We start from the raw sequence: 13,016 nt of genomic DNA on the forward strand, positions 1-13,016 counted from the left end.
GGCCACCAGAACCCCACCTCCTGCAGAAGAAGAACCACTCCGCAAGCGGGGCCTGAGATCTCGGAAGAAGACAGAGTAGGATGTCAAGACCCCCGCCAGCAAAGGATACCCCCTGATGTCATCCCACTGTCCCACATTGTCAACCTTTAACTGCCCCTGCTCCACCTTCCACAGGCATATGGACAATGCACCTGTGAGACTGAAAAGCTGGACTCTGCCATGGACATTCCTCCACCATCACCCATCACCGATTTCCCACCATGTCCCTAAATTCAGATTTTTAATAAAAACACTTATTGCACAAAAAAAAACTGGAGTCTGCCTGTATTGTGAACAAATGTATTGAACATAATGCTGCCAAAATGTCCAGTTACACAGTGATGAAAACATACCAATGTCACACAGCTGTAGTCCATGGGGAAACAAAGCAGAGGTCACGCAGTGGGGGCCACATTGCTGAAATTGGAAGGGAAAGTCACAACTCAGTTAGCATACATTGGGGGAATAGGCCAGACAGTAGAGAGGCAAGAGATTGTAAGTAATTGTAAAATGCCGGTGTTGAATCTTACCTGTGTGTTATTGAAAATACTGTAGTATCACTCTGTCCCTGTTGTCTGTGTCGTCCCCGTCGTCTTCCTCCTCTTCACTCTCCACAGGTTCCACACCACCATCTGGACCATCCTCCTGCAGGAAAGGCACCTGGCGTCGCAAAGCCAGGTTGTGAAGCATACAGCAGGCTATGATGATATGACACACCTTCTTTGGTGAGTACATTAGGGACCCACCTGTCATATGCAGGCACCTAAACCTGGCCTTCAAGAGGCCGAAGGTCCGCTCAATCACCCTACTAGTACGCCCATGGGCCTCATTGTACCGTTCCTCTGCCCTGGTCCTGGGATTCCTTACTGGGGTCAGTAGCCACGACAGGTTGGGGTAACCAGAGTCACCTATTAGCCACACACGGTGTCTCTGAAGTAGTTCCATCACGTAAGGGATGCTGCTATTTCGCATGATGTACGCGTCATGCACTGATCCCGGGTACTTGGCATTGACATGGGAGATGTACTGGTCTGCCAAACAGACCACCTGGACATTCATCGAATGATAACTTTTTCTGTTCCTGTACACCTGTTCACTTCCTCTGGGGGGTACCAAAGCCACATGGGTCCCATCAATGGCACCAATGACGTTGGGAATATGTCCAAGGGTATAGAAATCACCCTTCACTGTAGCCAAATCCTCCACCTCAGGGAAAACAATGTAGCTCCGCATGTATTTCATCAGGGCAGACAACACTCTGGACAAGACCTTTGAAAACATAGGCTGAGACATCCCAGATGAAATGGCCACTGTTGATTGAAATGAACCACTTGCCAAAAAATGGAGTACTGACAGAACCTGCACTAGAGGGGGGATCCCTGTGGGTTGGCGGATGGGTGACATCAGGTCTGGCTCCAGATGGGCACACAGTTCCTGTATAGTGGCACGGTCAAGTCTGTATGTCAGTATGACATGTCGTTCTTCCATTGTCGACAGGTCCACCAGCGGTCTGTACACGGGAACAGCCCTCCATCTCCTCACAAGTCCCTGTGGACGGTGCCTAGGAAGGACAACATGGAGCACAGAGTCAATCAACCCACAGGTACGTTCACACAGCTTTCACTGTACACGATTCTCTATGCATTAAATGGCTTGTATGAGTGGCAATGCAAGGCCTAGGCCTGTGTGACGCAGTTGAAAAGAAGCCATGTGGGCCCTTGAAATGGCGGCTGCCTGACCTGTGAAGTGTGACAATGTGATGTGAGGTCATTGCGCTGGCGTGGCACACCGTGGCAGTAGGCGGTCGAAGACCGCGGTGCAAAGCCGCATTGGTTAACATTGAACCCTATGGCTTTCAATAGCCAATGAGGATGTGCGCCGGCGGTCGCGGTACGCACCGCCACAGTACGCACCGCTGTGGGCGTGACCGCCATTTTCTATCTGCTTAATCACTCGAGACCTGATCATCCACAGGAGAGGACCTATACTGCAAGTGCTGCTGTGACCTCGGTCTGGAAGTGACAATGGCTGCTGCGACTGGGGAAAGGGCCCCTGCCTTCACTACAGAAGAGTTGGAGAAACTAGTGGATGAGGTCCTCCCCCAGTATGCGCTACTCTACGGTCCTCCAGACCAACAGGTGAGTACACTGGGACCATGCTTAGTGGGCAATGCCTGGGTTGAGTGGGGTGAATGAACGATGGTGGGGAGGGGAGCGAATGAGGAATGCATCGCACGACAGATGAGAGCATGTGCCATATGGCAAGGTTGGGGAGGGGGGGCCACTCACATCGACCATGCAGAAAAGTGATGATGTTTCTTTTCCTACCCTGTACATGTCACATAGGTCAGTGCCCATCAGAAGATCGAGATTTGGCGTGCCATCGCCAAGAACGTCCGGGCCCTGGGGGTCCACAACAGACGGGGCACCCACTGCCGCAAGAGGTGGGAGGACATCCGCCGCGGGAGCAGAAAGACCGCTGAGGCTCTGCTGGGGATGGCCTCCCAACGTAGGAGGGGTGCCAGTCGTACCTTGACCCCCCTGATGTCCCGGATCCTGGCGGTGGCCTACCCTGATTTGGATGGGCGCGTGAGGACATCACAGCAGACACAAGGGGGTGAGTAGCAGCACATTCTGCTATCTTTGCGCGCAGTGGAGGTGCCTGGGTGGGGGAGGAGGGCTGTGGGTATCCCTAGGCCAGGGCGAATTCTGTAGGCTAGGTCCCTCTGTGAGGCATGGCCCTGTGCCCCCGCCCCCCACCTCTGTAGGGTGCCTAGTACAGCTATTCATGGCCCTGTGTTATCTATGTGTGCAGTCGTCGTCCATAGGCTTGTAGGCCATGTCCCACTGATTGAGTAGTGTACCCCAAGTGCACGGCGTAGTGCAGTGGGCTACTGTGTCTGTCCTCTCCGCCAACGGTGTCGCCAATGCATGCACTCAACATGTCTTTCTTTCTTCTCCCCCCCCTTTTTTTTGGTCTTCCTGTTCATGTGTGCATTAGCATCATCAGGCGGAGGAGAAGTGGCACGAGGGAGCTGCATCTCAAATGGCCCCGGAGGGCCATGCAACCGACTCCTAGTACACCAGTGAGACGGAGGGCGAGGGGAGCTCCACAACGGGGACCCTTGGAGACGTCAGCGACACAGACACGTCCTCGGAAGGGAGCTCCCTTGGGGTGGCGGCAACATCCGTGCCCACCGCTACAACAGGTACAGCCGCTACTCAGCGCACCAGCTCCGCCCTCCCAGCAGCCCCTCAGCGTTCGCCCCGTGCCCGCTCGGCCAGGAAGCCGGCCATCTCCTTCGCCCCAGGCACCTCAGGCCCTGCCCCAGTTACCCCTGCTGCCCTCAGTGAGGAGGTCATTGACCTCCTCAGGACCATCATTGTTGGGCAGTCTACCCTTTTGAATGCCATCCAGGGTGTAGAAAGGGAGGTGCATCGGAGCAATGCATACCTGGAGGGCATTCATTCGGGTCAGGCTGCCCATCAGCGATCGTTCAACGCTCTGGCCTCAGCACTGACGGCAGCCATTGTCCCTGTCTCCAGCCTCCCTCCTCCAACTCCCTCCCCCCAGTCCCACTCCCCTGTTCCTCTGCCTATCCCATCCACACCTACAGACCAGCCTGCACACACCTCAACACCCAAGGGCAGCTCATCCAGACATAAGCACCACACATCCCACAAGCATTCACCCAAGCAACATCCACATGCAGACATGCCAACAGCCAATGCCTCCTCTGTGTCCCCCTAATCCTCGTCTCCCTCCTCCCTCCCTGTGACGTCTCCACTCACACCTGCATGCACACCACCATCAGCCAGTACGTCCATCACCAGCACACCCTCCAGAACAGTCCGCACACGTGCAGTCACCACCCCCACTGCCATTTACACGTCCCCTGTGTCCTCTCCCAGTGTGTCTGTCACCCCCTCTTCCAAACCACACAAACGCAGGCAGCCACCCACCCAACAGCCATCCACCTCACGACAGCCTCCGTCACAAGCACCTGCACCCATAGACAGCACACTTGACTCTCCTACAACCACATCCTCTTCCTCCACTCCCATACCCAGTACACCTATCCGTCCCTCTCTTTCAAAATTGCTATTCCTTTCCAACCTTGACCTCTTTCCAACAACTGACCCACCCCCTACATCTCGTAAGAGTCCAAAGAGCACCTCAGCCAGCCCTGCATCTACTAGGACCATAGTTCAGGGCTATTGGAGTCCACCAGCTCCTAGGGCAGGAACATCGGCTAGCAGCAAGGGGACAGTCAGCCCACCCCCTGGGAAGAGGACAAAAAAAGTGAAGGGCCGGTGCGACAGGCCTGAGACGGCTGCCCCCAAGGACACTAGCCTTGCCCCATCACCTGGCACATCCACAAACGGAGGCAAGGGCCCCAGAGATTCTGCGAAGGAGGGCAAGGGCAGCAGGGCGGACAAGTCCGGCAGCAGGGGAGCTGCCCAGGAGGGCCCCACCAGCCCCATTCCGGGTGTGATGGAGGACACCCACGGGCCCAGGACTCCAGCACAGGAGGGCCCCGCAAGCGAGAGGTCGGATGGCGACTGAGCGGGAAATATTGGCCAGGTCTGGTTCCCTAGGAACACAAGACAAGCACCGCTGAACAGGGCCCGACGTGAGAAGCACCGCTGAACAGGGCCCGCCGTGAGTAGCACCGCTGAACAGGGCCCGCCGTGAGTAGCACCGCTGAACAGGGCCCCGCCAAGACAAGCACAGCTGAACAGGGCCCGCCAAGACAAGCACCGCTGAACAGGGCCCGCCGTGAGAAGCACCGCTGAACAGGGCCCCGCCAAGACAAGCACCGCTGAACAGGGCCCCGCCAAGACAAGCACCGCTGAACAGGGCCCGCCGTAAGAAGCACCGCTGAACAGGGCCCCGCCAAGACAAGCACCGCTGAACAGGGCCCGCCGTGAGAAGCACCGCTGAACAGGGCCCGCCGTGAGAAGCACCGCTGAACAGGGCCCCGCCGTGAGAAGCACCGCTGAACAGGGCCCCGCCGTGAGAAGCACCGCTGAACAGGGCCCGCCGTGAGAAGCACCGCTGAACAGGGCCCCACCAAGACAAGCACCGCTGAACAGGGCCCGCCGTGAGAAGCACCGCTGAACAGGGCCCGCCGTGAGAAGCACCGCTCCGCTGGGCCCTTCCTGTCAAGCACAGCTCCGCTGGGCCCTTCATCTCAAGCACCACTCCGCTGGGCGCTTCCTCTCAAGCACCGCTCCGCTGGGCCCTTCCTTTCAAGCACCGCTCCGCTGGGCACCGCCGTCTCTGAACTGCTCTGCTGGGCCCTTCCTCTCAAGCACCGCTCCGCTGGGCCCTTCCTCTCAAGCACCGCTCCGCTGGGCCCTTCCTGTCAAGCAACGCTCCGCTGGGCCCTTCCTGTCAAGCACCGCTCCGCTGGGCCCTTCATCTCAAGCACCGCTCCGCTGGGCCCTTCCTCCCAAGCACCGCTCCGCTGGGCCCTTCATCTCAAGCACCGCTCCGCTGGGCACCGCCGTCTCTGAACTGCTCTGCTGGGCCCTTCCTCTCAAGCACCGCTCCGCTGGGCCCTTCCTGTCAAGCACCGCTCCGCTGGGCCCTTCATCTCAAGCACCGCTCCGCTGGGCACCGCCGTCTCTGAACTGCTCTGCTGCGCCCTTCCTCTCAAGCACCGCTCCGCTGGGCCCTTCCTCTCAAGCACCGCTCCGCTGGGCCCTTCCTGTCAAGCAACGCTCCGCTGGGCCCTTCCTGTCAAGCACCGCTCCGCTGGGCCCTTCATCTCAAGCACCGCTCCGCTGGGCCCTTCCTCTCAAGCACCGCTCCGCTGGGCCCTTCATCTCAAGCACCGCTCCGCTGGGCACCGCCGTCTCTGAACTGCTCTGCTGGGCCCTTCCTCTCAAGCACCGCTCCGCTGGGCCCTTCCTCTCAAGCACCGCTCCGCTGGGCCCTTCATCTCAAGCACCGCTGGCTCATTGGCAGGGCCGGATCTGTGTCGGGCAGGGCTTCATGAAGCACTCTGGCCACCATGCCTCCTCCATGACCAGTGGAGTCTGTTATCCACCTGATGGACTGTGGCTTTGCACTTCCCAGGATGTAACAGTGGGCAAACCACCCACTGTAGAGACTTGTGAGACTGTGGCTTTGCACTCCCCAGGATGCAGCAGTGGGCAAACCACCCACTGTAGAGACTTGTGAGACTGTGGCTTTGCACTCCCCAGGATGGTACAGTGGGCATGGAGGCCCCTCGTGGATCTGGCGTCGTGGACTCATGTGGCTGAGGTGTCCCCCTTTCCCTTCCCCCTGAGGTGCCGGTAGTTTTTTTATCTGATGCCCCAGCAGTGTTCTCTCCAATGGAATCTGGTCTCGTGTGTTTATGCACACTGGCCCACGAACAATGGCAGGTTGCCAAAATGTGCCGGACTTTTGCCCGATGTATATATTGTAAATGATGTGATTTATTTTATTTATATATTTCATAATTCACATAAGTTAAAATTTGCTAAAATATACTTCAATTTTAATGATAATTTTTTTTTGTCTTTGCATTATTCCGTGGGGTTTGGGGGGGGTCACTGTAACTTGTTACTCTGCATTGTTGTGTGGGTATTTGGGGGTGGTGGTGGGGGGGTGGGTTTATCGTGTATGTGTGTGCCCGTAACCTTTTCTCCTCCCCCCTCCCCTGTGTCGTAGGTGCAGTACTCACCGTTGTCTTCTGCGCCGGCGTTCGTGCTCCTGGTAGAGGAGCAGGTAGACAATAGCTGGTAGGATGTTTAATTCGGGTTCCATGCTGTCCAGATTCCTCGTGGAGTGTATAGAGGTGAGCGTTTTCCCGTTTGTAGTCTGTTTCCGCCGTGTTTTTATCGGCGGGGCTCCCGCCCGGAAAAGGTAGCAGATTGGTGAGTTGTGATAGGGTGGGCGGTACATTGTCTGCCGCCTGCCTGTTGGCGGTGACCGCCGCGCTGTTTGTTTGTCCCGCCGTGGCGGTCGGAGTGTTAAAGTGGCGGGCTGTGTTGGCGGTTCCCGCCAGGGTCAGAATTCAATTTGTTTGACCGCCTGCCTGTTGGCGGGTTGGCAGCCGCTTTAACACCGACCGCCAGGGTTGTAATGACCACCATAGTATGCTGCCTAGCGCCAACGAAGGCACAATTGCACCATGGTGCACGGGTGCCTGCATTGCATGCAGGATTTTTTTTTTGCAGGTAGGGACACCTTCCTGCACAAAAGCAATCCAGAGAGGCATTTTCCTCTTTCTATATGTGCTGCAGAATGCAGCCTATTTCTCCACATTAAGCCTCGCCTGGGGAGGCACAGCAATTTTGGTGCAGTCTAAAGTCTACCGTCTATGGTAAATCTGGGAATGCATCAAACTCTGTGGGTGTTGCGTGGGAACACCCACAAAACCCCCATAGTATGGCTCCCTGGTGCACCGTAACACAATGCAGCGTAATACAATGCAGGGATTTGCCGTGTTGCATTACATTGGATTTATCAAGCCAGGAAGGGACACAGAAGGTGGACTAGCGTGGCTTGATAAACCACATTTTAAGGGTTGCATCGCTTTTGGACCCCATCGTGTGGTGACAGATTTGCTCCTAGGTGTCAGAAATTATAATGTGGTTTAATTTAAGATGAGACTCAGTGCCAGTGTACCTGCTGCACACTGACAGATAAACTCCTGCACTGATGCCTAACCTATGCAGACAAGCACAAAAAGTGGGATGGGAAGGCGGCCAGACACTGACACTCTTTCAGCTGGGACCGCTGCAGCAGCTCAACATGTGCTGCTTTACTCCCTGTCTCTGTATGGGGCGCAGGGCCAATAAAAATGCCTGCACTGGGCTATCTCAGTCAGGGCCGCTTTTGGATTAGTGAAGAGATCTTGAAAGATGACATCCACCCCTCCCATTGGCTCTTCCTAGTCTCCAGGAGCAAAACAGCTCTGCAGCAGCAGGACGGAGAGCACATCCCTTCACAACTATGGTCCCCGGTGCCATTGCACTGGCTGCACCATTGATAGCTGTGCCTCTCGCCTTATGTTTAGATAAGAAGGAAATGATGGCCTAGGGCATGATTTAGATCTTGGCGGAGGGAAATACTCCATCACAGACGTGATGGATAGCCCATGCACTATATTACTATCCCATTATATTCCATGGAGATCATAATGTGGCAGACGAGATATCCGTCACATTGGTGACAGAGTATTCCATCCACTGAGATCCAAACCAGGCCCTAGAACTGTTCAGCTGAGTCTGTAGAAAGAGGCCGGAGGGATGTGGCCCCTTTCTGCTGTCAACAGCTGTTTGATGGGATGGAGACAGTCCCTTGCTAGATGGTGGTGGTGCACCACACCCACCTACACAAATAATCAACAGCAAAATGACTTTACCTTTCTGCATTCATTCCACCTTCCATGTGCCAGTACAACAAAAGCAGGTCTCTGCGGCACAACCCACATCGAGTGAGGTGGGACTCCGAGGGTCAGTGGCCAGGGGCCTTGCTTCACACTATCCCTTGCTTGCCTTTATTGTCAGACCAGGATGGATCCTGAAAACTGCGAGTGTTGTACCTCTGTAGGATGTCATAGTGATGTGAGAGGCACTAAAACAACGCTGCATGATGTCCATTGCAACAACCAATCAAATATCACTTTATGAACTTTTACATGCATGCATTAAATCCTGCAGATTGCAGATAAACCTATAGATGAGAGCCCCCAGAGCCCCAATGACCGGGGCTCAAAATCTAATATTTATAATTCACCTCCACTTGATGCCACGAAGATCAACTATTGTGCTCAGACTTAGCATTTAGTTATCACATTTGAGGATGACTGTCGGTCTTGTTTGATAAATTGCATAAACACATATCTTTTCTATGGGACCCCATGTCATATTCCACACTTTCAGCTATGCAGTGTGGGGTTCACATTGTTGTTTTTACTTTTGTAATTATGGGAATAAAATCAGAGTTTAAACAAGGAGGTAGCAGTGACTGCAAGTGACACACGGTGCAGTACCTCTAGGCTGCTGTGCACACGTATACCTTCACATCTGGCCTTGCTGTACTGCTCTGTGAGGGAGGCTTAGATGTCTGCTGCCCCTTCATTTCCTTTTTTAGGTGAGGCATGCTTGGTAAACTGGCGTCCAGTACAGCTGCCTGTGCTGTGCTTGTTCTGTGAAGGAGGCGTCCAGTGCGACTTCCTGTGCAATGCTTGTTTTGTGAGGGAGGTATCTCCTGAAGCTACCCGTACTATGCTTATTCTGTGAGGGAGGCATCCAGTGCAGCTGCCCATGCTGTGCTTGTTCTGTGAAGGAGGTGTCCAGCGTGTGTGCCTATGCCATGCTTGTTCTGCAAAGGAGGCATTCAGTGCAGTTGCCTGTGCTATGCTTGTTCTGTGAGGGAGGCGTCCAGTGCGGCCGCCTGTGCTATGCTTGTTCTGTGAGGGAGTCAGCCAAGTGTGGCTGCATGTGCTATGCTTGTTCTGTGAGGGATGCGTCCAGTGTGGCTGCCTGTGTAATGCTTGTTCTGTGAGGAAGGCTTCCAGTGCATCTGCCTGTGCTGTGCTTGTTCTGTGAAGGAGGTGTCCAGTGCGACTTCCTGTGCAATGCTTGTTTTGTGAGGGAGGTATCTGGTGAAGCTACCCGTACTATGCTTATTCTGTGAGGGAGGCGTCCAGTGCAGCTGCCCATGCTGTGCTTGTTCTGTGAAGGAGGTGTCCAGCGTGTGTGCCTATGCCATGCTAATTCTGTGAGGGAGGCATCTAGTGTGGCTGCCCATGCCATGCTTGTTCTGCAAAGGAGGCATTCAGTGCAGTTGCCTGTGCTATGCTTGTTCTGTGAGGGAGGCGTCCAGTGCGACCGCCTGTGCTATGCATGTTCTGTGAGGTGGCGTCCAGTGCATCCGCCTGTACTATGCTTGTTCTGTGAGGTGGAGTCCAGTGTGGCTGCCTGTGCTATGCTTGTTCCTTGAGGGAGGTGTCCAGTGCGGCCGCCTGTGCTATGCATGTTCTGTGAGGGAGGTGTCCAGTGCAGCCGCCTGTGCTATGCTTGTTCTGTGAGGTGGAGTCCAGTGTGGCTGCCTGTGTTATGCTTGTTCTGCAAAGGAGGCATTCAGTGCAGTTGACTGTGCTCTGCTTGTTTTGTGAGGGAGGTGTCCAGTGCGGCCGCCTGTGCTATGTGTGTTCTGTGAGGGATGCGTCCAGTGCGGCTGCCTGTGTAATGCTTGTTCTGTGAGGAAGGCTAGCAGTACATCTGCCTGTGCTATGCTTGTTCTGTGAGGAAGGCTTCCAGTGCAGCCGCCTGTGTAATGCTTGTTCTGTGAGGGAGGCGTCCAAACCGCCCAATGCGGCTGCCTATGCTATGGTGCCTATGCTATGCTTTTTCTGTGAGGGAGATGTCCAGTGTCCCCTATTTTTTTTAATTAAGTCTGTTTTCCTTGAAAGCTGAGAAGTTGTTGACCTTAGCACCACAAATCATTTGTTGATGCCATTTGCAGGAAAAAAACAGACACTTTCTTTTGCAGTGCTTTTTTCCTATTTTTCTCACAAAAATAAACTTTTGCTATATTTTGGCCAATTTCCCAGCCCCCTCCAGGGGAATTCACAAATCTTGGGTGGCTTTAGAACCCCCAGGATTCTAGAGGGTTCTAAAGGCACCCAAGGTTTGTGAATTCTAAGTGTGTATGTTGAGCTCTGCGACCTGGAGCATGCCACCACCTGCCTCCAGACATGGCCGGCCTCACAGCTGGGACTTATTTACCTTTTATCTCCTTTACTCTTTCCATGAGGTAGGAGTGCTGCGACCTGCATCTCTTCACAATATGTACACATTCAGCAGAGTCATCCTCGGGTTTCAAGAGCGTCAAATGCTTTAACCTGAGAAGAAGATAAACTTGTTAGAGCAGACATAAATGAGGGGATGGGGGCGTCTCTCATAGGTAAGGAATATCATGCAGCCTCTGCCTTCTGATGGAAATAACTGGACAGATTTACAAAAACATTGCCTCTGGGATGTGCTGCTTTTTTGCCACGGCCACAACGCGAGATGTTATTTGTGGTTTATGACGCCACGGAAAATCTGTTGTGCGTGGCTTTGTGTGGGTTTTTTTGCATAGCGCTGCCTAGCATTACTTTGAGTTCCACGTGTGGAGCACGTGTGTTCCCCCGCATCCACCGTGGATCTGGGTGCATTCCCAGATTTACTAAAGCCAGCAAAGCTGAGAATGCATTAAAATGCTCCAGCTCTCTGAACCAGGCATTACGAGGAGAAATATCTTTATTTCTCCTTGTTGCTTTCTTCTATGTGTGATGCATTCTGTAGTAAACATAGAAAGAGGAAAATGCCTTTAAGGATTGTTCTTGTGCAGAAGGAATCTGTTGCTGTACAACAACCCTGCCGTAGCACAGGTAACCTTGCACCACGATGCCCAGAGTGCACCAGTGCTAAGAGACAAGAGAAATACACCACATCTTGCTGCCCTGCGTTGAGTGAAATGTAAGTAAATGTGCCCCCACATTACTAAGGCTGACATAGGGGTAAACATCTAAGCAGAGACTCCTTAAGCTCTTGCAGTTCAAAATGTCATAAATAGCATTGACAGTTTTGAGAGTAGAATCTACCACAGACATGATAGTAAAAGGTTTAGAGATAGGGAGTAGAGAGAAAACGTTTTAGAACTTTTGAAAGCACAGAGAAAAAACTTTTTCTAACTTTTAGAAAACATTTAGAAGTTTTAAGAAATTTTTCAGAACTTTGAAAAAAGTTTTAGGATAGAAAAGCAAACTTTTTGGGTTAAGTGTACATACACTGAACTGTTTGGTATATGATTCTCTTATGAAAAGTACAAAATGACAAAGTGGTAAAGCAGTTGCTAGTACTTATCCCACCGCTGCACCACCAATGTAGGAGGCTGGCTTGGCTTGTAGTGGGTACCAAGGGGTACTTACACCTTGTGCCAGGTCCAGTTACCCCTTATTAGTAGAATAGAGGTGTTTCTAGCAGCTTAGGCTGATAGAAGGTAGCTATGGCAAAGCAGCTTAGGCTGAACTAGGAGACATGCAAAGCTCCTACTATACCACTTATATCATATGCACAATATCATAAGAAAACACAATATGCAGAGTTACTAAAAATAAAGGTACTTTATTTTTATGACAATATACCACAAGTATCCCAGTGAATACCCTCAGTAAGAAGGTAAGTTGTATACACAAGTTATATGTACACAAACTACAAATAGGTAAGTAAGAGTCAGAAAAGTAATGCAAACAGTGTAGAATTACAATAGGTTGCAATAGGCAAGCATAGGTCTAGGGGCAACACAAACCATATACTCCAAAAGTGGAATGCGAATCACGAATAGACCCCAGACCTATGGGAGCTTGTAGAGGGTCACTGGGACTGTAAGAAAACAGTCAGGGTGTCCAAGATACCGCACCCCAAGACCCTGAAAAGTAGGAGTAAAGTACACCTACTACCCCAAGAGAGCACAATAGTCGTGATAGGGGGATTCTGCAAGAACAACAAACACCAGCAGTACACTGACAACAGATTTCTGGACCTGAGGACCTGCAAGGCAAGGGGACTAAGTCCAATAGTCGCGACAGTGTCCGGGGGGGCAGGAGCCCAGGAAACCCTGGATGAAGGTGCAAGGAAGCTGCCTCTGGATGAAAGAAGCTTGGATTTCTGCAAGAACGAAGAGGACTAGGAACTTCTCCTTTGGAAGGAAGATGTCCCACGTAGCGATGAAGGTTGCAGAAGTCTTCCCACACAGAAATATCCCAAACAAGCCTTGCTAGCTGCAAGGATCGCCGTAGAGGTTTTTGGGTGCTGCTGAGGACCAAGAAGGACCAGGATGTCACCCCTTGGAGGAGGAGACAGAGGGGGCACTCAGCAACTCAGAGAGCCCTCACAGAAGCAGGCAGCACCCGCAGAAGTACCTGAACAGGCACTTGGAAGAGTTGTGAACCGGAGTCCACGCAG

General features: G+C 52.9%; 1 protein-coding gene across 1 annotated transcript in view; it reads right to left on the reverse strand.

Moving 5' to 3' along the window:
• LOC138293759 (E3 ubiquitin-protein ligase TRIM39-like) overlaps positions 1–13,016 on the reverse strand; it is a 271,251-nt gene that overhangs the window by 59,423 nt on the left and 198,812 nt on the right. The window contains exon 5 of the mRNA XM_069233101.1: positions 10,794–10,909. Within this exon, the coding sequence (XP_069089202.1) occupies positions 10,794–10,909 (116 nt within the window). The remainder of the gene's footprint in view (positions 1–10,793; positions 10,910–13,016) is intronic.

This window comes from Pleurodeles waltl, chromosome 4_2 (assembly GCF_031143425.1).
Source record: "Pleurodeles waltl isolate 20211129_DDA chromosome 4_2, aPleWal1.hap1.20221129, whole genome shotgun sequence".
In the NCBI taxonomy this organism is placed as follows: Eukaryota; Metazoa; Chordata; class Amphibia; order Caudata; family Salamandridae; genus Pleurodeles; species Pleurodeles waltl.